This window comes from Ascidia mentula, chromosome 2 (assembly GCF_947561715.1).
Source record: "Ascidia mentula chromosome 2, kaAscMent1.1, whole genome shotgun sequence".
Taxonomy (NCBI): Eukaryota; Metazoa; Chordata; class Ascidiacea; order Phlebobranchia; family Ascidiidae; genus Ascidia; species Ascidia mentula.
In genome coordinates, this window is record NC_138567.1 from 14,010,010 (window position 1) to 14,034,510 (window position 24,501).

The 24,501-nt window shown below is 38.6% G+C and overlaps 3 protein-coding genes across 3 annotated transcripts; all 3 read left to right on the plus strand.

Moving 5' to 3' along the window:
* The first annotated feature begins 215 nt into the window (after positions 1 to 215).
* On the plus strand, positions 216 to 4,867 carry LOC145890724 (uncharacterized). Its single transcript, XM_082981867.1, has 3 exons — positions 216 to 2,120; positions 2,374 to 2,565; positions 4,362 to 4,867. Exons 1-3 carry the CDS (start codon positions 1,497 to 1,499, stop codon positions 4,851 to 4,853), a joined length of 1,308 nt encoding a protein of 435 aa, XP_082837993.1. The 5' UTR covers positions 216 to 1,496; the 3' UTR covers positions 4,854 to 4,867.
* LOC145890719 (uncharacterized) lies at positions 4,867 to 9,233 on the plus strand. Its single transcript, XM_082981863.1, has 8 exons — positions 4,867 to 5,851; positions 6,037 to 6,243; positions 6,303 to 6,380; positions 6,446 to 6,613; positions 6,845 to 6,971; positions 7,896 to 8,014; positions 8,409 to 8,593; positions 9,051 to 9,233. The coding sequence occupies exons 1-7, from the start codon at positions 5,231 to 5,233 to the stop codon at positions 8,580 to 8,582; spliced, it is 1,494 nt and encodes a 497-aa protein (XP_082837989.1). The 5' UTR covers positions 4,867 to 5,230; the 3' UTR covers positions 8,583 to 8,593; positions 9,051 to 9,233.
* Positions 9,234 to 13,961: 4,728 nt separating this feature from the next.
* On the plus strand, positions 13,962 to 15,487 carry LOC145890202 (uncharacterized). Its single transcript, XM_082981230.1, has 2 exons — positions 13,962 to 14,582; positions 15,233 to 15,487. Exons 1-2 carry the CDS (start codon positions 13,962 to 13,964, stop codon positions 15,485 to 15,487), a joined length of 876 nt encoding a protein of 291 aa, XP_082837356.1.
* The last annotated feature ends 9,014 nt before the right edge of the window (positions 15,488 to 24,501 follow it).

Here is a 24,501-nt window from a genome sequence, read left to right on the forward strand (position 1 = left end):
GCGCCCATTGGTTTTATTTACCACGCTTCTTTGTTTGGAAAATACTATTACACCTGGTCACGAAGTTTTTTCCAAACTTTATCCACACATAAGTATGTGTAAGACAGAAATCTGTTCGAATTTTAATGGTTAGGTGTAAACAGGGCAACTACCTGTTATATTTGGTTATAGGCTATATTTGAGTTAAAATACTGCACGAAATCGTAACTTTAATATTCGCACAGATTTCTATGTTACATAGGCTTATATGTGAATCAAGTTTGGAAAAAACTTTGTGACCCAGTGTAAAAGTATCTTCCTCTTTGTTGAGGCACCGAAAGTTTTAATGGTATATCGTAGTTATGACATTGTAGTGAACACACGTGTGTATTTTTGTAATGTACGTTGATTACTTGCCGATGTTATGTTTGTGCAAATTTTATACCCTGAATCGTTTACGCACGCATTCACGTAACTCTGAACGACCATTTAAAACTTTCACGACCATCGCTCTAAAACAATTACCTCGCAATGCGACCCCGATAAAAACGTGTCAGTTTCTCCGCCTTGTCTGGACGCAGTCATAGCGCGCTGGCACATCTTGACTTGACCTAGAGGCATTTTTAAATTGAAGAAGTTTTATGTACGAAAGAAAGTTGCAAGCGGGTTTAAAAAGCGATGTAATGCATTGTCTATAAACCAGATTACTCTAACAACTCAACTCAATGCCATTCTGACTATTTCGATACCGAACGTTTAAATTGATAACTGAACTCTTGAATTTGCTGTTTGATGACTGTCAAGTTTTTGCCATCTCAATAAAAGCGGTTTGACTAAAATCCTGACTGCCTGACTTGCCTGACTTCAACAGCAGTGTTTCCAAAACTATTTTTAGGAAAAGTCGCCTGATTGCCTGACTTTCGTGATTATGTGTTGCAATTGCCTGGTTTTCGTGAATGTGCGTTGCAATTGCCTGACTTGCATACGTTTGTATTTTAAATGCATGACTTTTGTTTTAGAATGGGCACAGGAATTGCGCAGCTTTTGTGTGATTGGGAGTATTTGCGCTGTTACTTAGACCCTTGAAAGACCAAAACACAATCACGAAAGTCAGGCAATTCCAAAACACAGAAGTCAGGCAATTCCAACACACAATCACGAAAGTCAGGCAATTCCAAAACACATTCACGAAAGTCAGGCAATTCTAACACACATTCACGAAAGTCAGGCAATTGCAACGCACAGATTGCATGGCTATTTTTCCTGAATTTTTTTTGGAAACACTGGTGCTGAAGTCAGGCGAGTCAGGCAGTCAGGATTTTAGTCAAGCCCCAACAAAAAAATTGTTATGCTGAAATGGTGTCAGATCTATACGGAGTTTTCTGAAATAGAACACGCATCTACAGATGCCTGAAGACACAAGATTTGATTTTTCCATTGACATACTCATGTTGTATTGATAAGCAGGAAGAAACTTGTCACAGGAAAATTCCTATATCTTCGACTAGACAAACATAATGCTTCACAGAGTATACGAAAGTGAGACAATTACAGACGAGTATATCAAATATCGTCCCAAGTATTCAAACGAAGTCAGAGACGTTGTTTTGGATTATCTACGAAAAGATAAGTTCGATCATGACATTAAGTGTGAACTGATGGTTGAAGTTGGATGTGGAAACGGTCAAGCCACAAACCTGTTTGCTCCGTATTTTAATAGAGTTTATGCAACCGACATCAGTGAGGCACAGATTGAACGAGCACAACAACAAAATAAATTTACAAATGTTGTTTATGAAGTCGGATGCAGTGAAGAATTGGTTGGTGTTGAAAACCAAAGTGTGGATTTGCTTTTAAGTGCTACAAGCGCCCATTGGTTTGATTTACCGCGCTTCTTTGCTGAAGCATCAAGGGTTTTGAAACCAGAAGGATGTCTTGTAATTATGACATATTATGATCCGGCATTGATTCCCCACCTTGAGAATAGAAAGCATTTTACGCAAGAGTTATCTGATTTACTAAACTTTTACATTTGTCACGGAAAATGCCACAACCTAAGAGCATACGATGAACTAAAACAAGGATATAAAAATATTTTCAACGAAATACCAGGCCAACAAAAGGAGACGCAAGTAGTGAAGGTACAGCAAATGTCCAGTATTGTGGATGGGGACCGATTATTTTTACTGCGCGGCGTGTAACATAGTTATTATGCTTATGGGAAGTTAAAAATCGTATTCAAGTGAATTTTGGATTTACCTTGCTTTAATTATGCTTAGCTTTGTAAATATTGGACTAAACATTGCTATGGTAAAAAGTAAGAAACTGAAAAAAGCTTTCAAACAATGATACCTTGAGAACAAAAAATATCACTCAACGATATTTTATACACAGGTGACTCAAGAAAACTGGAGTTTGGCTTCAGCAAAAGGTTTTATTCGCTCAACCGATGCTTACCAACTGTACATGCAGCACGTTAATGATGTCCACGGCGGAAATATGACAAAGGAAGAAATAGCAGAACTCGATTCAGCGGAGATATTCGAAAAGAAAGTGAAGGATTTACTGGGAATATCTGGCAATTCGGTTAACGATGTTCTGTTTCATGCTCAGTTTCCTTGCACTATTTTGTTGGGTAAAATCCCATCGCCATAAATTCAAAAATGAACTTTAAGCAATCCAAAACTTAAAGGACATTGCCTAAAAAGGCCACATGGCCTAACCTAAAGTGTTGTGTCAGATATAATTGCAGATTGAAATCTTTTCTAAGAAAACATACTGTATGTATTTCACCATTATGCATAGCCACATCAAATTGCCACGACTGTATTTTTAAGTATGCTTGTGGTGCTGTTAGTCATCTTCTTCTGTCACATTGTTACTTTAATATGCTATCTTAAATATAGTCAGTTGGGGTAATTATCGGACAGTTAAAGTTATGGGGTAATTAGTGGACGCCACCATAGAAAAAATACTATGGTTCCCTCAAACTTTATCTTGTGCATGTGGTAAGCTGGAAGCCTCCCATAGTTAAAAATACCATGTGTTGTTTCTTCTGTGAAACACTGATAAAAAAAAGAATTTTTTTGTAATGGGGGTTTATTTCACAAACTTTTTCAAACTAAGTGGATATAGTAATTTGTTAAAATTTAACAGTGTTTTAATGATTTGAAATTTCATTTAGGAAACACTGGCAGGTCAAGCCCTGAAGTTTTCAATGAAGGTTAACTCAAACCTCTACCTAGTCTGTCCTCTTAGAAAAATGCGTCCAATAATTACCCCATGCACATTTTTACATTCAGGGGTAATTATTGGACACTGACACTACATATTAATATCATAGTACCAACTGTTTTGAGTGGTTATAACTGGGATTATATGTAATATAGGGGATGTGGGATGTGGGCAATTCAAAATAACAAGTTTGGATGATTCGAATTCTAAGCTATTCAAATCCAAATTCCAATTTTAAATCAAATTATCGAATTTAGTTTTATAACTTTTCCATAAATTTCATCACATTAATTCTTCACCTATTTTCTTTTTATAAACATGGCATCAATGGCATGTAACAATTAAGAGATTATTACACTCATGCAGACCTTCGAAAACAGTCAATTACTCTATTATGCAACCTGCAAAAACAGAATATTATGCAGTATTTTGGATTCGATTTAACTATTCTAGAATAGTGTGTTATTCTATATAGCCCCTTCCTTTATGTAAATGCAATAACCTCAATAAGAATGCCTAGAAAATAGATACAAAAACCAACAAAACTTTGGAATACCAGGAATTTATGAGGTGGATAAACATTAACAAATCAGCAGTGTCGGGAAATTAGCAGACATTAAGAAAATTGGCGAGTAAACCCACATGATATGTAATATATCAGTGTCTGCACTTTATTTCCACATCTCATTGAACAAAAGGTTGTAAACCTGTTTTAAATTCACCTGAAACAGCATAGATTTGGCAAGTTTAGTACACTGTCCAACAATTACCCCACATGTGTCCAATAATTACCCCAATTGATGGGGTAATAGTTGGACAGTAAAAACTTAAAATATCTCCCAACATAGTTGCAAGTGACTGATGCTTTCATTTTAAATCACAGCAGTGGTGTATAAGGTTTTACCCAATACAAAGCAAAACGAAATAACTCTAGATTTAATGTCAAAATTTGCAACGTTTTTGAAAAACGTCCGGTAATTACCCCATTTGACTATATAATGTTTTGAAAGGTTATTGTGACCCATGAAAAAAAATTACTGGAAATTCGCTCATGTACTGGAAGATATCAGGTTTTATGTTACACTGTGTTTAGAAAACTTGTGTAGTTTAATATTGTATTCAAAGTACAGTTACCGCCTTGTTGACAGAATGTTACATCAGCATCAGCATCAGCACTTGAAAGAACCATTAATCAGGATCCAGTCAAGGTGGTAATCAAGCAGGTCAATCAAGGGAGTGAAGATCACATGAGTTCCTATGCGAGATCAACGGAGAGAGAAAACATCATTAGAGAAATACCAGTTTCATCAAATAGGGTTGCAAAGAGAGACGAATACGTCCCTGTTGTAAGAGATGTTGGCGACAGACGATACCATGGCTCACATCCTCAAGAAAGTGATGCTCCAAATCCTCAAACCGGCCAAGATTACAAGCTTTCAAACAAAACATGTTTACCACTAAGACAACAAAATTTTGTGCCAAATGACCGGCATGAGAAAATGGCAGAGCATCTCAAATTGCCAGGAAGGCGAATGGATGAGCTTTTTATCAGAGATCTGCAATCACGACACCAAGGTCCGAATCTAACGCCACCAAATAGCAATAGAAGAAATGAACCCCAGCACATAATGTTTCCCTGAGAAGAAATGAACCTCTAAGACGAGATATACCCCTCGGACGAGATGAACCCCTAAGACGAGATGAACCCCAAAGAAGAAATGAACCCCAAAGACGAAATGAACCCCCAAGACGAGATGAACCCCAAAGAAGAAATGAACCCCAAAGACGAAATGAACCCCCAAGACGAAATGAACCCCAAAGAAGAAATGAACCCCCCAGAAGAGATGAACCCATAAGAAGAAATGAACCCCTAAGAAGAGATGAACCCCAACCATCAAATAACCACTTAAGAAGAAATGAACCGCAGCAGTTAAATAAACTCCTGAGAAGAAAAGAGACTCCACAAAGAAACGAGGGTGAAAGAAGAAATGAACCCCAGCTTAGAAATAAGACCCACATGTGTAATATTACTAAACAAAGGCTGTTAAAGAGAGAATACCATGACACACATGAAGAAAGAGTAACAAGAAGTGCTCCACTGCATCCTGCTTCAAGCGATGGAAGACAACCTTCAAACCAGTTGAAACCAGTTTATCACCACGACAGTGCAAAGCACCCAGGTAAAGAGCAGGATGTCAAACATCCTCCGCCATACAAATCAAGACGCCTGTCTTCAGCGAGTTCAGAGAAATCTGCCCACAGAGCCAGGGAGGTTTTACATGCAAGTGGTCAAAAACTGAATGTTCATGAAAGAAAACAAATTCCAATGAAGGTGACATCCAGACCAAAGGATGAGAAAAGCAGAGATATGCAAACCTCGCCCAGTTCAACTCCTAAACCAACTCAAAATGACAAGCCAAAGCAGATGGGTGAAAGAAGAACCTCCAACTCCACTTTGGAAAAGTGCCGAAATAAAACACAGGAAAAGGAAGCAAGTGGCAACAACGAGAAGTGTGTTAAATCACAAAAATGTGATGCCTGTTTCGGCGGGATAAGAAAGCGATTGGCTGAATCAGACCACTATTCAAGAACTCCAACATTCAGTAGTTTGCAAAAAGTCCACTTACGTGATTTCAAGGTAGATATACATGTTTTCAAAGAAATTAAATGTGGCCACAAAAAGTGGAATGAAAATTTGTAATAGTCACTGTGACACCTAAATGATTACCGAACTAAAACCATACTATGTGTGAAATTGCAGTCAACACAGTTTATTTCAAATGTTAATTACAAAAATTTCATATATTTAAAATTTTGATTTAGAGTTTTGTGAGAGGTATGGCAATGAAATTGCTGAATTTCAAATATGATTTCAACAAGTACGATTCCACGAAGATACGAGATTTCGTCCATGATGCATCAATGTTTAAAGCAAGGAATTGTACAAATCCTAACATTTTTGGCAAAGAACATGCTGCTTGTATCTTGATGGATTTCTTCAAAAATGCAGATTCCGAAAAAATGATACCAGTAAGCCTATTGGAAGGTTAGTTTTTGATGGTTACATATTAATTTCTTTTTTATTGCAGGAAGGACTTGCAAGACAAATTAAGTCAAAAGGACCCCATTGGTCTGAAATTTCATACAAGAACTTTAGAAATCTTCAGGTTTGATAAAAGTTGACTTTATTTTCACAGCTAAATGTATCAATGCTTATCTTTTACCCTTTTAGGAAGCAGTTTTTCGCGAATGCAAAAGGCAATTCAAAGGTGCTGAAAAGTTGTCTGACTGTCCTTTACTTTCTAACGTTATCAGAAATTTCGACATTGTTTATCCTCAATTCTGTGGTGATGTTAAAGGTCTTGTTCAACTTTGGTGCTGGACGAACATGGCAAACCAGGTAATCACAGCAACCTTACATTCATAGTTTTCAAATGGGCTTTTGATGTATTTGTGACCGATGATATTGTTTATGTCATATATTAGAAAGGCATTTCCAATCATATTCATTGTCATATTTTTTTAAAAACAAATACATACAAAAAATACTATGGTTTGTAAAAATATTTTGAAAACACTTTTCAACAATATGTTTCAGCAGTGTTTTTTGGCAATATTTGTTTTTCCACAGATATCAGAGTCTAGTAAGCCAAGAGTGACTCGTTCAACAGCCAAACAATCAGGCAAACCTGAAAGTAATGATAGTCTCAAAAAGTGGTTGTGTGGTGCTTATGATTCTCCACCTTATCAAACATCAAGTAAGTGTTTAGCTTTGCAGGCGTCGTAAACAACAAATTCGCTGACATCCACTTCGCAAGTATTGTAATGTTAGGCTGAACTTGTTTAATAAAAAAAAAAATTACAAACTGTTAATAATCAACCAAACTATGTCAAAACCTGGAAAAACTCAGACCCTCCTACGGTGCAGATTTGCAAACATTTAAAACAAATGCGCATATTGTTGTAATGCCATGCTTTCGCATAGCAAGGCAGGATCGCCCCACTGTGCAGGCCTTGGCTACGAAGCGTGTGAACCTTATGATCAGAATATTAGAGCTGTGATCGCCAAATATAAAGGGCCTGCGCAGTGGGGCGATCCTACCTCGCTATGCGAAAGAATGGCATTACTTGTGCGTTGTCTGATTACGGTGGTGGAGATCCTCTACGCATGTAAAGGTCGCACCAGTGTACCTTGGCCACAATATACCCCAAGAAGCCACTGAGCTCCTGTAGCTCATTTGGTAGAGTGTTGGGCCTGGTTAGCCCAGGGTCGTGAGTTTAAACCTCACAGGGAGCTTGATTTTTCAGATCTCGCTCCGACTTGTCGGGAAAAGTGGCTGATCCAGCTTGGTTGCAATGCCTTGGCTGCAAAGCCTGTGAACCTTATGATCGCATATTGTTGTATTGAGGTTTGCAGACTTGGCAGCCCAGGCAATGCAGCCTAGCTGGATCAGCCACTTTTTCCTGCTCAAGCTCCCAGTGAGGTTTGAACTCACGACCCTAGGCTAAACAGGCCCAACGCTCTACCAACTGAGCTCGGTGGTTTCATGGGGTATATTTTTGCCAAGCCTGCAAACCTCATGATTGCGATACGATAGCTGTGATCGCCAAGCAAGGTCTATGCAGTGGGGAGTTGTGTCATGTTAACCAAATGTCATTTCTACAAAAACATATTTTTAAAGAATACAAGAATATGGAGATACTCAGCAGTGAGAAGTGGGGCAATTGGGACAAGAAGAAAATTATTGGATTTATGTTGTCATGGTTCCTCGAAGGCTATTTCAAAGCTTGTTACAGCCATGTAAGTTGCAGCTGTAGTTTAAACGTCTTTCATTTCAGAAAAAAAAACTGCTAAATTTCCAACTACAACCATACGTTTCACCAAAGCAGCTCCACAGTGGCTCATCTGTGTCGTTGGGTACCCAACTGATTAACAGCAACCGGAAGGTATCACATGGAAATTTCTGTGCCTGGTAGTTGAAAAGCCAGTCTAACAGTACAGTCACCAGCTGCACTGCCGGGACCTTCTAGGTTGACACAGTTTGCACAACTGTGTGCAACTTCAATGTTTCATGTATCACAAGGAGATGATTTTATTTCATTTACTTTTAATAGGCTGTTAAGTGTGCACATCTACATGGCAAAAATATGATGTATTGCCGTTTATTTTATAAAAGTAATATTTTTATACTTAGTTGGAAAGCAAACGAAGAGCTTCTTCCAGTGAACAAAAGACTGAACAAGATCGGACAAAGAAGAATTCAGTTGCAGAAGTTGATGAAAGGGGAGAAGAGGATACAGATCTTGATAAAATGGAAGTTATGGATGATATACTTGTGGAGCCATGTGATGTAATTGTGGAGTCCTGAATAGCAGCAAGGTATTCATGCAAGCTGCAATCTTTTATAAAAATGCACGTGAATTACTACAAGTTATGGTTGTGTGTATGCTTGCTGAACTAAGATTTAAAAGTAAACATTGAATCTGTTTGTTTTGTGAGCTACACCACTGGAACTGTAAGCACGGTAAACATTGCACCACTTGCTCTCCTCCAGGAAGTTGTTGTCCCAGTCCTCTTTAATTTTATGTAACATTTCACCCTTTTTCCTTAGTTTTATGCCTGTACAGTAGAGAATATTTTTACACATACTTTTTTAGTTTGAATGCAGTAAGTCACTGCAGCCAAACTTTTTTGGGGACTCTGAAAACATGAATACAATCTTTAATCATCTTAATATGTGGTGATAACATAACACCCTGGTATATTTTTTGATAAATAACCATGAAATATACGTTTGTGCTGGATATATGGTTAGTGGTTTATATGATTGTTTTAGGATGATGGAGAAGAATGTGGAGGATATGACAGAGGTCCATCTTACATAGTACTCCACCTAGAAAAGACTCTGGCAACCTGTTGAAAAATAGTTTCAGCTGCTTCGTCTTCATAATGCTTTTAGTTTCGTTGTAGGATCTTGTGCTTTCGCTTTCTAGTTTGGTGTCGCAATAAACATTCTAATGCAGAGTTAATGCTTTATTATAATGCAGTCACTCTGTTTTGAGTCATTTGGTCCACCGAAATTGCTTGAAATTTGACTCTTAACAGGCCATCCTAGCTTTTATAGACTGTTGGTGATGTCTTAAGGACCCATATGACAATTAAACCAGAGAAATTGTATTTACAAGGCCCTTTGCAATAATGCACCTGGCGACTGTTCCGCTTGTTTCCCAATGACTGTTGCTGGGTGTTGTGCCTTATATAGGGGCGTAATATTCTCCAGAGTAAAAAAAAATATTGCTCCTGGATGAGACAGTACAAAGAAAGGACTTGTATAGGGTGTTGCTTAGGCAATTTTTTCAGCAACTAATTTTGGAGCTATTGTGTAGAGGTGAGATGGGCCTGTAAATATAGCCTGATATTTTAGCTGTCTTTTTAGTTTAATTTTCTACAGCACCCGGCAACGAGTAGCTACCTGATTCAAAGTGCCCAAAAGCGCACTAAAACTGGCTCAAATTCGCCCTAGCAACAGCACAGGAATGTGCACTTACTCAACCGTAACTTTGACCCCCATACATCACTGATTGCTTTGTGACTTGCCCCATTTCATTGAGATAGAGAATTCTACAAGGTGGTCATTTCCCGCTAAACTTATATCAAAAGGAAATACCAATGGGTCCTTAAGCCACTTATCTGCGTGGCGAGTCCGTTTTTAGTGGCCTATACGCAAGTGGTTTAAGGCTACTTCAATAAAATAGTTGTGATACAGAAAACGAAAGAGTAAAACGTTAATGTGTCAGTTCGTTTAAGCTAGAAGTCATAACGGGTCCTCGTAATGATAAACGCCACGGAATAATTTCCTATAACTTTTTCGGGCCCCTGTTAACTTTCAAACAAATGCTGTAACGATTAGTTTGGTTTAGTGAGCTAATACTGCAACTGGAATTATAGTTCTTGTAGTTTTAAAGATCGCTAAACATAAACACAGTATGAACAATTATAACTTTCTAGTGAAATGTCACGGTTGGTATGTCAAAAGGTTTTGACGGAATTGCATCACAAACCCACCATCAAACATGCCAAAAAAGTCTCGGTCTGTATACCATGCTGGCTACAGGTCCCGTCGCCAATGGTCTGTTCTTAGAACTAAGTTCGGTCTGAGACCCAAACCGAAAGGAGACTTAAAAAGGTGGAGCAAGTTGAAAAATGTAAAGCAAGCCAGATAACCAAGTCGTCAGAAAGTCGGGGTGTAAATGTAAAAGAGTAGAAAGCGATATCTAAAGGCCAAGTTTACATAAAATATTAAAATGTTTTGAATCATGGTAAGCCGAATTCCCTACACTAGGAAGCTTAATAATGCAGCAATAATAGCCACCAAGCAGTAATATTACATGCAATGGCATGATAGGCAGGATCATTTTTTGTGTACATTAGTTAAGAGATATAACTTGCACTTAAACATATCGACAGACAATGACATATAATACGAACAAATGTGCCTATGATTGTCTTAATGATGCATTTATTATTTGATTGAACGAGTGAAACGACAAATCAAATTACAAATGTAATTTATGAAGACGGTTCCTCTGAAGAATTGGTTGGAGTCGAAAATCGAAGCGGCCATTGGTTTTATTTACCACGCTTCTTTGTTGGGAAAATACTACTACACCGGGTCACGAAGTTTTTTTTCAAACTTGATCCACACATAAGTATGTGTAAAACAGAATAGGCTGCACGAAATCGTAACTTTAATATTCGCACATATTTCTATGTTACATAGGCTTATATGTGAATGAAATTTGGAAAAAACTTTGCGACCCGGTATAAAGTATCTTCCTCTTTGTTGAGGCACCGAAAGTTTTAATGGTATATCGTAGTTATGACATAGGTATTATGATCTTTTTTGCAAAATTCGTCAGAGTCAAGGTAAGACAAACATGTTGTAAAATACATTCCATTTACAAAACATGGACAAATTAATTGTTTTTTTTATTTATAGAGGCTAAATAAACGTGTTTGCCTACAAATTTAATTTCAATGGTTACGGGATATAATGAGGATATTATTTGCTCTTTTGAAAAAAATCTGGGAGGAATCTTTATTGTGTGCTCCGTAGACGTAGTCAATATCGAAATGATACACGCACATTGCTGCGCACGAGCATTTAAGCCATGCATTTAAATGGACGAAAACAAGTACAACGTTAAAACGACGTAAAAATTGATCAAAAGTTAGATCATAACTACGCAATGTGGGCTTGCAACTTTGTCACCTATTTCACAAAACAACAATTACGCTGTATAACACCATAAGCAAGGATATGGGGAACAGTTCTCCAGTCACGTGAAGGTTGAAAGATATGCAGCGAAGGATTATTTTTGTTGTGCAGCGAAGGAAGGCGCCAAGTGGAGCATAACGAAGAATTTTGAATGAAATGTTCGGCCGCAGAAAAAATACTTCTACTGACCACTTAGATGCCTGAAGACACAAGATTTGATTTTGCCATTGACATACTCATGTTGTATTGATAAGCAGGAAGAAACTTGTCACAGGAAAATTCCTATATCTTCGACTAGACAAACATAATGCTTCACAGAGTATACGGAAGTGAGACAATTACAGACGAGTATATCAAATATCGTCCCAAGTATTCAAACGAAGTCAGAGATGTTATTTTAGATTATCTACGAAAAGATAAGTTCGATCGTGACATTAAGTGTGAACTGATGGTTGAAGTTGGATGTGGAAGCGGTCAAGCCACAAACCTATTTGCTCCGTATTTTAATAGAGTTTATGCAACCGACATCGGTGAGGCCCAGATTGAACGAGCACAACAACAAAATAATTTCACAAATGTTGTTTATAAAGTCGGTAGCGCTGAAGAATTAGTTGGGGTTGAAAACCAAAGTGTGGATTTGCTTTTAAGTGCAACAAGCGCCCATTGGTTTGATTTACCGCGTTTCTTTGCTGAGGCATCAAGGGTTTTGAAGTCGAATGGTTGTCTTGCTATATTTGAATATCCTAGTCCAGCCCTATATCCCATGACGAACAAATATTTTCCTCCAAATTACTTTGGTGAATTATTTTACTATTAATTGTGTCGAGGCCAGCGGCATAATTTAAAAATCTACAAGGAAATCGCTGATCGGTACAAAAGAATATTTGAAGCCATTCCAAGCTTTCAGAAAGAAAGACAAAGTGTTGAGGTTGGTAAAGCGTGGAGAGTTTTAAGTCATTCGAAGTGATACAAATTTTCATGTCAAAAAAATATTCATGAGAGTTTTTCGTGTAGAAAAAGCAATTTGCTTGCTGTAGTTATGCTTTATCGATAATTTATAGCTAATAGTGGCGTCACTGATATATGTGATATGAAGCAATGACATAGTTACAAACTTATAAACGTAGTCCAATGTTGCCATACAGAGAACTCGAATATATTTTGTCATGAAAATTGCGCATAACTGTGAATTGCATATTTCACCAACGTAGGAAATATTAATAAAATATGTTTACTTAAATACTTTGCAGATCGTATACGAAGACTGGAGTTTGTCGTTAGCCAAAGGCTTGATGCGTTCCACAGATGCCTATCAGTTGTACATGGAGCACGAGATGCAAGCACATGACGGACAACTTGATGACTTGTGGAGTTGGATTCAGTTGAATTGTTTTCAAGCAAAGTGAAAACCTCATTGGATGTCCAAGAAGCTTTGGACGACGACATTTTGTTTCTCGCAGTTTATGATGTCTATGTTTTGCTTTCCAAACCGTTTTAGTTGTTAAAACAGTGTTTTGAACATTTTTTCTCATAGCTTTAAGATTGGCTATTTGCAAAATGTACGAAAATTAGACGAATCTTGTTTTGAAAAGCTCGCAATGATTTGCAGTTAGATGGTAAATTGAAATATGGAGTTTAGTTTTGCAAAATACTTTGTGCACTAAACCGATATGTTTATCAGTGATGTGCTGGAGCTGTCTGGCAAATAATGCCCTTTTTCGGTTACGGCAGGCAAATCCCTGTATGGCAGACGGTTGGTAACATGATATTACAAGTATGTTTTGCAGGCGACTGTCAATGCGTCATCCAGTATGCTCTTTGGCCTGGTTACCAAAAAACAACGTTCGCTTTGTAACAAAATCCGGTGGACAGATTTTCAGTGCCAATTTTCTTGGATTTGACAAAAGTAATAAGCGCAATGCTCAGTTGAACACAGTTTTCATTGAGTATCTGATTATTGAAATTCTTCTGATGATTATTTTTTTCCGTGCGGCGTGGCATAGCAGTGTGAACAAAGAGGACGTTATACCCACTGCGTAGGTCCTTATTCGGCGATAACATGTATCGTATCGAGTTCATTAGGTTTGCAGGCTTCGCAGCCCAAGCATTGCAGCATAGCTGAATCAACCACTTCTTCCTGCGAGTCGGAGTGCAAGAAACATTCCTGCGAAGTTTAAGTTCACTTTCAATGCCCGGCATAGTTCATACAAGGATGAAGATGAATTAGAGCGTAACGCGAGGCTGTGCAATGTTATCCACTCACGTGAAAAATTCAGAGGCGATTATTGTCGAAACACATTTGAAAGACGAGCAGTTGTTCAGGTTACTCGATCATGATTGAAAGTTCTCCAAACCTAAAAAATGCAAAAATGAAATATCAGGTGTTCATTGGTTATGGTGAGCTAACATATAGATCATCTGTGTTTTTAGCATCAGAAACTTCAAACGCATTAATAATATAGTGGAACAATGTACAGAGTATATGAAAGTGAGACAATTACAGACGAGTATATCAAATATCGTCCCAAGTATTCAAACGAAGCCAGGGATGTCATAATAGAATATCTTCTGAAAGAAAAGTCCGATCGTGACATTAAGTGTGAACTGATGGTTGAAGTTGGATGTGGAAGCGGTCAAGCCACAAACCTGTTTGCTCCATATTTTAATAGAGTTTATGCAACCGACATCAGTGAGGCACAGATTGAACGAGCACAACGACAAAATAAATTTACAAATGTAGTTTATAAAATCGGTTGCGCTGAAGAATTGGTTGGTGTTGAAAACCAAAGTGTGGATTTGCTTTTGGCTGCAACATGCGCCCATTGGTTTGATTTGCCACGCTTTTTTGCTGAGGCATCAAGGGTTTTGAAACCAGAAGGGTGTCTGGTTTTGCTCGTGTACCCTGGCCCGGCCCTTATTCCCCACGTGAAGAAGAAAGAATTACCTTCAAATTATTTTGGCGATCTTTATTACTATTACCAATGTCGTGGAAATCTTCACAACTTAAATATCTACAAAGAAATCGCTGATGGGTACAACAATATGTTTGAAGCCATTCCAGGCCATCGAAAGGAAAGAAAAACTGTTCAGGTTGGTTTAGCGATGTTTTTTTTGAATGATTTAATCAGCTTTTATGCCCCCACGTATAATATAATTTTTGTATGGCACTAAAATGCTGTGAAACGAAATAGTAATTTGTTTACTGTGAACGCTGTTACTTAATTATTATGCATGTTTATTGCATCGAGGCCGAATGGCTTGTAACATGAATGCAACTTTTTGGGCATTTGCTTTAAAGAAATGTGAACTGTTTTCGAAATAGGCAAAAACCCGCTTTAATTTAGTTTGAGTTTCTGCATTGAAATGCGTCTTTATTATTAGATTTAAATTTATTTGCGCACTTAACCATGCATCATAACAAAGCACGACATATTTTTTATTTTATATCCACCTAACTATAAGGTAACAGTAGCATACCAGCCAAAGCTACCTAGGTCGAAGGCAAATCGTGATACGAAAAGTTGCCCACTGAATGATTGTTTTGTTTACACTGATAGCGAATACGGCCAGTGAATTCTTGTCAACCTATGATCGCTAAGATATCTAGGTAAATGCCTTCGAAATTGGTTGTTCTGTCCTGCTTTCGCATGTAAAAATTTATTGTTTATCTCCGTCCATTAAAATACATAAATTAGTAGTCAAAAAGGCGTTATATTCACCAATATGCATGCAACCTACAGATTGTGTACGAAGATTTTAGTTTAACCTCTGCCAAAGGCCTAATGAGAACATCAGATGCGTATCAGTCCTACATGGAGCACTTAAGGAAAGTGCACGGCGGACAACTCAGCGACGAACAACTTGCCGAGTTAGATTCAGTTGAATTGTTTGCAAACAAAGTTAAGTCTTCCTTGGATGTCCAGGAAGGTTCGGACGACGACATTTTGTTTCGCGCAGTTTATGATGTCTATGTTTTGCTCTCCAAACCGTTTTAATTGTTCAATCTCTTTTTTGTCGGAAGCAAAACGTGTGCAGTCCAGAATTACATTTTTGATGATTTTAATCAATAGGTATCATTGAGTTGTGCTTCCTGCTACGCAATTTTTTCCTTAACCAAAAAAAATCAGAAACATGCGTTGCTTTGCGTGTTTACTTTGACATGAACAATAAACATCTGTGAATATGCTTGCGATAACTAAGATGTATTTAAAGACAAGACCTGGTCTGCACGTTAGTTGGTTTTTTACCCATTTACTTTTTATCCGTTACATTTTTACTGTATATGATAATAGGTATAGAAATATAGTGTCTTTTATAAACAAACAAATAGGCACCACGTTCCATTTATTGGCAAGTAAATGTATATTTGACACTGGCGATAAAACACATTTGTTTAGATTATTGTTGTCCACATTCAAACGCGAGCAATCACTCTAAATCATAATAGTGTCGAACATCACAGCTTTCAAAATCATTGAATTAAGTATAACCACCATGTGTAGTCTATTTTATGCATGCAAGAGTGTTTCTAATTTAAAAATCGTCATTACGAGCATGTGGTTACGGACTAAAGTGTGCTAATACATAGGTGACATGCACAAGAATCTAATTTCATAGTCTGGACACATGACTCCATCTTCTTGGTCGGTGTTATCACACAGCAAACCTTCAGTAGGCGAGTTTTCTCGGAGTGGTATTTCACTCAGCATTCTATAACAACGAAACAATACAAAAGTTGTTGTGCTAAAGATAACAGCTGACACTAGGCAAATATGATTTGATGCAAGCTTGTAACATTACTTGCTTGTGGCAAAGTTAAAGTTTATATCAAGTTAATACATAACTTGTGTAGTAACGAGATAAGCATTTTCTATTGCAATCGCTTATCTCTGAGTTGATATGAATGGCATTTAATATGATATGTGATTTGGCAATTAATGTGTTAATGGTTTTAGTATAAATACGAAACAAGAAAATTTTAAACTTGACGCCAATTTCACTTACCCATTTATTGGTGTTGAAAGAGACACTAGCCGTGTTTCGAAAGCAATTGGCCTCGGACAAACGGCATCGGGATAGAGATCTAGAATACGAGCCAATGTTTCGTCATCGCCACATCCTGAAGAATTGTCTGAATCAATCCATTCGCTCCACATCACTTCACACGCTGAGTAAACATACACAAAATTCAGCAACAATTAACAGGATTGTTTTCGTTTTGAAAATGGCGCAGGTAGGCCAGATCGACCACTTTACCCTAACATTTAGCTTAGAATGTGTTAGACTGTTTTTTCTAATGTGTTGTCATGTCGTGTGGCATCAATGCCTGAACGAATTAGTACGTAAACAGTTCTAAAATTATATTACACTGCCATGGCTCTGGAGCTGGCAATGTGTTTAAATTGTAAAATATACATACTAACATTTATAATAATCTTTCTTACATGCTCCAAATTGTTCGTCGGGAAATTCCCATCCTCGAGGGAAGTCCCCACCGCGAGGAGAGTCTCCTCTTTCGTAACGTCGGAATGCCTTCTTCCACTCTCTCTCGTAGTAATATCTCCAGTCCATGTAGCTCTCTCTCCATTGGTTGAGAACTGCGGAGCACGAGTCATCACCTCGTCTGTCTCCACGCCTGCCTCCACCAAATCTGTCTCCATGGCCTCCACCAAATCTGTCTCCACGTCCTCCACCGAATCTGTCTCCACGTCCTCCACCAAATCTGTCTCCACGTCCTCCACCAAATCTGTCTCCACGTCCTCCACCAGGACCGTCTCCCGAGCCTTCGTCACCAGAGCCTTCTCCGCTGCCACCTCCAAAACCACCTCCGGAACCATTTTCAAAGCCATTACCACCTGGACCATCACCAGGGCCATCACCAGGACCATCACCAGGACCATCACCAGGACCATCACCAGGACCATCACCAGGACCATCACCAGGACCATCACCAGGACCATCACCAGGACCATCACCAGGACCATCACCAGGACCATCACCAGGACCATCACCAGGACCATCACCAGGACCATCACCAGGACCATCACCAGGACCATCACCAGGACCATCACCAGGACCACCGCCGAAGCCATCACCACGACCTCCATCAAACCCATCCCCACGACCACCGCCGAAGCCATCACCACGACCTCCATCAAACCCATCCCCACGACCACCGCGAGCAACTGTATTAAAACATCATCGAATTGCAAAAAAACAAGGAACACATTAGACAAACTTGGTAGGCGTGATGTTTCCCATCTCATAAATACTCACCTATTTCGAGACACGTCTTTTCGTCCTTAGCAAGTCCGTACCCCGGTTTGCAGAAGCAATAAGAGTTTCCTTCATACATTCTGCATATCTGTGAGCAACCACCGTTGTCATACTTGCATTGATCTGAAAGAAATCATGTTTATTAATTGACCACCCTTTGCGTTAGATTTTTTTTATCAAATGAAAAAAAACATTTCCTTCGTGATTTGCATCTGTAAATTAGGCATATTTGAAAAGTCATATTGTGTAAAATTTGTTCATGACTTTAAAATTCTACCACATTTCACAAGCGTTAATGCTAAGGTTTGATTTGGTCGTGTCGGTCCTGTTTCGCTGCTTGCCGTTTTTATGTAACTACCTATAAAATGACATCCCCAAGTCCCTTCCCGCAGGCCACAGTACTGGTCTCTTCTGCATGGTGAGTACTCGCAATCCCATTCTCCGTTGCGGCATTGGCATTTGTGAGTACAAGACTCGTCCAATTGGCAAGCAGCATGCTACAACACAAAACGCGGGTAATCCTGAATTGGCCGTGCAGGACGTAAAACGAGAGACGACTTTCATCAAAAGACTATTTTCGAAACTAAGAGTGAATATCTGACAGACGCCCACGTACACATAACAAACTTATCATAGTTGCAGTTTGCAGAATGTTTTGCAGCATAGGTTTCAAGCGATAGCGATAAGCTGTAAAATGTATAGTTGTACGTCACCTTTATACAATTTACATGCCGGTTAGAATCGATGTAACAAGCCAGTCAAATTAGCAAAACTTTGTATTCCGCATATTAACCGTCTACACACCTCAAAATAAAGTCCATTGGGTGCTACACAGCCACACTTGTTGTGGGGGACACATTTTGCTCCGCTCAGGATAAATCCTTCTTCACAGACACAGGCTAAAGAAAATGAATAGTACTATGTTCAACTTTGCTCTGGATTTATAAATTAATATTACCAACGAAGGTGTAAACAGAAAGTGTTTGTTCTAGTTTTTTATCTGTATCTGCGTTAGAGGCATGGTCGCACGAAAAACAAAATAATCGCTTACTTTCAGCACGAATGGAGTGAAGTGGTGCAAGAGAGGGGTTGGATCTGCATCTTGATCCATCTCTGTCAGAGCAGGTCGGTTGACACGGATCCGCATCCAGTGCGTACCGCGAGTATTCCGGGCACCCTGGCTGTATACCGAAATGATCTCTCCAATCCGGAAACTGGCCACCCATTGTTACACACTCCATCGCACGCCCCAAGAGCGAGTTTTCCAATGATCCGAGGAAGTCGCCGATTTGGCATTGAGTTTTAATGCAAGCTTGGGTCAAAGCGTCTGTGGAATTACCGGAGCTAATGCAGTCGGCAAAAATGCTATCCTCCAGCATACCACACACAGAACAACTGGAGATGTATTCTAAGAAACGATCGTTGTGGCACAAACGTTCGTGTGGGCCATCGTAGCCATCTCTGCACCTGAAAAGATTGCGGACGTTTTGCAGTTTTAAGATAAGACTTATCATATGTCTGAACCACAAACTAGAGATGATGAACTGGCATTCACCGTCCTTTTCTCAATAACTTAGTTCCTGATTCAAAATGAATCTATTTTTTTTGATAATGAACTGACGATGCCTGAGTGTGGAATACATTTTCCTATATATTTAGGATGATTCTGTATTAAAAAGTGCTTATAAGATAAAAACCATTTGCAGAACAAAAAGTGTATCATCATTGATCACTGTTCTCAATCTTGGAGTCGTTCTGCTGTCTCGGTTGAGGTTGCCTGTCAACCCAGCTTTATTGCCAATTTATTGTCAAACATTATAGCCAAGGCTTACTCGTGCTGTCCTGGCGGATATTTCCAGTGATTTCCGAACTCACTGGCTGTCATAGAAGAGAAGTTTCCATAAATTGTAAAGTCATCTGCGGGATCTTTTGAAAAGTAACCACAAAGACCATTGGCGTGTTCGAGAAGTCTTCCGCTCAGAGAAATGATCACCCTTGACGAGAAAACAAGAGGTGAGTTAGGTAATCTAGCGTCAAGTTAAACGCTTTTTCGTGGTTGCGACTGTCTATAGTTTATGGCAGCGCCTCTTTTAACATATAAAGCATTGCATATTACATTATTACCTGGAGAATACTAAATAAAATGTAGAAACCCTTAAAAATATATTTTGTTACCTCCAACTTTCCATAAAATACAAATTTTACTGTAACAGATCCATACATAAACATATTCCACCCACCCGTGATTTTCACTTGCTCTTACTATTAGACCGAATGGAAATTTCACGGTGATGAAGTTGCTGTGATAGAAGACGCCGAATCCCGAGTAGTAACTCCCAGGAAGTACTTTTACTCCGTTTACCTGTACGAAACCCAAATGTGACTTATATTGTTAGTTGGAAAATTCCACAAAAGCACTAAGGCTAATTATTTTAGTGTATAATAACTTAAAATGTAATAACAGTTTAAAAATATTTTTGCCACACCAGAATTCGAACCAGGTCATTCTGACCACAAATCCCGATCAGGTTTTCTTCTTGGTATATTGATCGGGCTCTTGGCCGATATTGCCAAAAAAATTTACATGCTTACATATACATGGCGCCAACCAGTGTGCATTGTCACTAATCCGCCCGGGTGATATTCATTCTCTTCAATTCCCACATTTATTAGTGTTCCCATTGTACCGTAATATGAGCGACTGTTGCGATTCACATTCACACCAAATGTGGGCCAACCTCTGCCAGCGAGAGCCCTGCATCAAGTCATGCATTTTATTACATTTACACTGGAAACATGCAGTTTACTGCAGATTACTTTTTAATCAGAATTGGTAGGCCTACCACGTTGTTGCTACATCAAATAAATCAATGTATAATTGACGATCAATACACAAATGTTGTATATTTGTATATAAGACACTTTTATTTGAAAATAAATCATTATATGATATATTATAACGGATCATATATCCTTCCTTGCACCCTATCGAAGGAAGAAACTTTCATCACAATAAGCGAGTTTATCAAAATAATACCCACAAATGGTACGCACTGTTGACGATTTTAGTTTTAGGCGTCAGATTTCAGATTCCAGAACATATAATTTAAGTTCGGACCTAATGACGTGGCCCGTGGTTTTATGCAAACCTGTAAACATTTTCTTATTTAAACTTTTCACAAAGTACGAGTTACAGCAAAAGGCTGCAAAGGTTTCCGAGACTCATTTTCAGTTATTTACCAGACAGCAGTGTATGAACAGGTTCCGTCAAAGTTGTATTGAGTTCCGTCAAACGTAGAAACGTATGTGGGTCCCCAAATCACACATTGTCCAAACTAGAGGTTATGGAAAACATTAGAAATAACTGTTTTTCAATCACGATGCTATCTGATCAAATTTTGATAATTTTTAATACAAACAGCGCAAGTCACTTACATATTTTTTTTTTTTTTTAAATTAAGTACCTTCGCAGTAAATTGCAATACATACAACAACACTTTTGAGAAAATTTTTATGAAGTGAGAAACCATGAGCAACAGAAAACTCACATCTGGCAAGCAGATCTCTCCTTCCTCATTAGAAATACAATTCGAACCCTCTCCACACTCATAATCCTCACACACCCACGCGTTGGGTCCTTCGCAGGAACATCGGACAGTGCAGTTTTCCTTGAATTCGACAAAACCTAAAAAGAGTGATGTTGCGAAATCCAAGTATTTACTTATTTCGCATCTTGTGTTTTTTTAGTATGTATCATAACCTGTGGTGTGATTGCATGCACAGCATTCTTGTGCGAAATGCTAATTTCATTTACTTTTGAAGCCAGGACTCGCGCTACTTAATTTATTCTATTGTTTTATATTGGTCGACAGGTGTGATTGAAAATGTTTCATGGTGATACAGAAACAATGCTCCGACCCACGTTTTCATGTGTGTTTGTTTGTGATTGAATTGTGTGAAAGCAGCGATTAAAATTAAATACGTTCACAAAACCAACTTTTTTTTGCCCATAAATATTTTTCACGCAAGGGAGAGAACTGACCTTGGGGGACAGTTCCTCGACCTTCAGGGAAACAGCCGCAATCTTCTTGACGAATACAAACTCCGTTATCCCACACGTGACCCAAACCACAGACACAACGATCAACAGTTCCCAATGTACATCTGAATAGAATGTATATGTGGTTAGAGACTTGGATTTTTAATTAAATACATTACAATTTCTACACCGAAGTGTATCGCATGACAAGGGTGGATTGTCCCACTGCTCAATCCCCTACTTAGCGATCTCAGCAATCGCATAAATCGATCATTAGTAAACTTACATTACAATTTATTCAATATGTTTAGAGTGTATTTTTGTAAACAGTGCTTGGGCCTGATTCGACCTATTACCAGGCATTGACTATGCAGGGTCTTGTGTGAAGGATATCTGTGGTTTAAGACAACGTCGACAATCCTGTGCGTAAGCACGTCTAAGATTATCTTAATATACACTAAAATAGTAGGTAAAGTTTATTACATATCCAGTTAAGTGAAATTCCAGTAAATTGAGTGCTAATGTAAAGTTAGCTTTATATTGCCGGTTTTATGGCGAGACCAGTTTGTCTTGGGACTCACGTGTCATCAGCAAAGGGGTTTCCGCAAGTTCTTTGGCAGACAGATGCACAAGGTCTGAAGTGAGAGTTAGGCGGGCATTGTGGTTCTGCCATGTTAAGTGCACTGCGCCAACCACAGATAGGGTGGTCGTTTTCGTTACACGTCTGAACAGCTCTGCGCACCACCTGAAAATAACAATTTGATTCTTGTTAATGATAATGATAAAAGCACTCAGTTTTGGGGCCTACGTAGCACAAGTAAAGGTGTATTGAATTAATTACCAGAAGTTAAAGTAATACCACATGTTTTGAAGCATACTCTACCCGTTTTACCCAAGGCGTCGCAGATTTGGTCTCAAACTAATAAAATCGTGGATTTGTAATGCAACTTCCAACAATATTCTAATAAACTTTTCCTACCTCTTCTACTACCATTCTGCCGTTTCCGGCGCAGAAGTCAAACGCACAAGTCTCCATTTCTTGCGTAAAACTAACCGACATTCTACAATCTTCAAAAACTGGACCATTCAGGATGCCACAATTTTCTGGTCTCATTCTGTCACCAACAAAGAGTACTAATGAAATAATGAGCCTAAAAGTTGAACGCAAGGTTTCAAAAACGTAATGGAGAGCTACAGTTATGGTTAGTTTGCGATATGTTTGGACATTTTTCCAGTAATGACGTAGTTTGGTAAAGATAAAATTTGAACTTTACGGCAAAGTTTTAATTGCGACAATAAATGTGGTAACTTACGCCTGTCCACGTTCTTCAGGTGAACACATGAATGGGACGTCGGGCACCTCTTCATCGCAGTCTCCAACTTGATATGCTTCCCCGAATACGTTGGGTTCGGTGACTTCAGTGCCATTGTAGAGCTTAAAATCGTTGGCTGCATCACCGTCCCAGTCCCCACACAAACCACGAATTGGCTGCGATTTGAAATAAGGCATAAAAATAAGTAACATATATCTCTTTAGGTAGACGTAACTGGTGAGATTTAGACCCATTGTATGTTCCACCTTCACTACCTTTTAGACATCAATATTATACCCTTGCTTTTGTGTTTAATAGGCAAGACCAACTATACTATAGCGATCGATATAAAAACGAAATACTTTATATAAAAGCAAACATATTTTATTACCCATGGAGAACAATGTATTGGCACTTCTCAGGTACTAGTTTTTATAAGTTACGCCATAAGCACCAAATACACCAAGGCGAATCCGGTTACAATTCAACAAAATTTATGTTACTGTCGTCAAGGGTTAATTGTAGTTTTTTGTGACGAACGACAATTTATGTTGAAATAACGGTACTTACCATGTAACATAATATAGGAACACAAAAAGTATGGGCGGCTTACCTGAACGCGGTAAACAGATGGGAGACTCACGCTGACCGTGTACCCATCAAAAGAGACAGATAAGGAGCCGCGTTGAAAAGTTATCATGTTGCCAGTTTTAAAAATTGTTATTGATCCAGAAGTGTAATCGAACCTCGTGAAGGAATCGCCATCACAAAAAAGATTTTCGATCTGATTGTACAACACATGAGTTACAAAAATGTTTGATCGGGTATACAAATAATTTAGAACACAGGTTTTTAGTGTATGAGATATTCATATGAAACCTGTAAAAAATATACTAACCCTTGCTACAATTCCAGCACCTTCATCCTTCAACAGGACGTTAAGATCACAGCCTGGCCTGATAGTTAATACCACTTCAACGAATTGAAGCCACGAGACTTGTTCGTTTCCTCCTCGAAACTCGTTCTGTGTGATGACCTGAAACTTCTCCGAGCTTGAAAGGAACTTCGCGTCGACCAACATGTACTTGCAAGGGCCCATGAAGTCGTACAGGTGACCGTCAAACGTTTCATAATGCGGGTCACCGTGCGCTCTGCACTGACCGATAGCTGTTGGTGGGAAAAAATCAGTGTTTTCATATGAGCATTTGAAAGAACATTACCATTCAATCCCAGGAATATAAAAAAATACTATTATTTTTAGTCTGGGGATCTCATCACATGTAAGTATACTTTAATGGCTGTGTTTTTATATATACGTATCGGAATCATAACTTAATCATCATCCAAAATCGGACAAATACAAACTTTCGTGCAGTCCAGT

Excerpts from the sequence above, each read along its gene's own strand:
- LOC145890724 (XM_082981867.1), top strand. The coding sequence starts at position 1,497 with ATGCTTCACAGAGTATACGAAAGTGAGACAATTACAGACGAGTATATC. Across the intron at positions 2,121-2,373 it reads AGGAGACGCAAGTAGTGAAG|GTGACTCAAGAAAACTGGAG; the intron begins GTACAGCAAATG and ends TTTTATACACAG. Across the intron at positions 2,566-4,361 it reads TGGGAATATCTGGCAATTCG|AATGTTACATCAGCATCAGC; the intron begins GTTAACGATGTT and ends CCTTGTTGACAG.
- LOC145890719 (XM_082981863.1), top strand. The coding sequence starts at position 5,231 with ATGTGTAATATTACTAAACAAAGGCTGTTAAAGAGAGAATACCATGAC. Across the intron at positions 6,381-6,445 it reads AGAACTTTAGAAATCTTCAG|GAAGCAGTTTTTCGCGAATG; the intron begins GTTTGATAAAAG and ends TTACCCTTTTAG. Across the intron at positions 8,015-8,408 it reads TCAAAGCTTGTTACAGCCAT|TTGGAAAGCAAACGAAGAGC; the intron begins GTAAGTTGCAGC and ends TTTTATACTTAG.
- LOC145890202 (XM_082981230.1), top strand. The coding sequence starts at position 13,962 with ATGTACAGAGTATATGAAAGTGAGACAATTACAGACGAGTATATCAAA. Across the intron at positions 14,583-15,232 it reads AGGAAAGAAAAACTGTTCAG|ATTGTGTACGAAGATTTTAG; the intron begins GTTGGTTTAGCG and ends TGCAACCTACAG.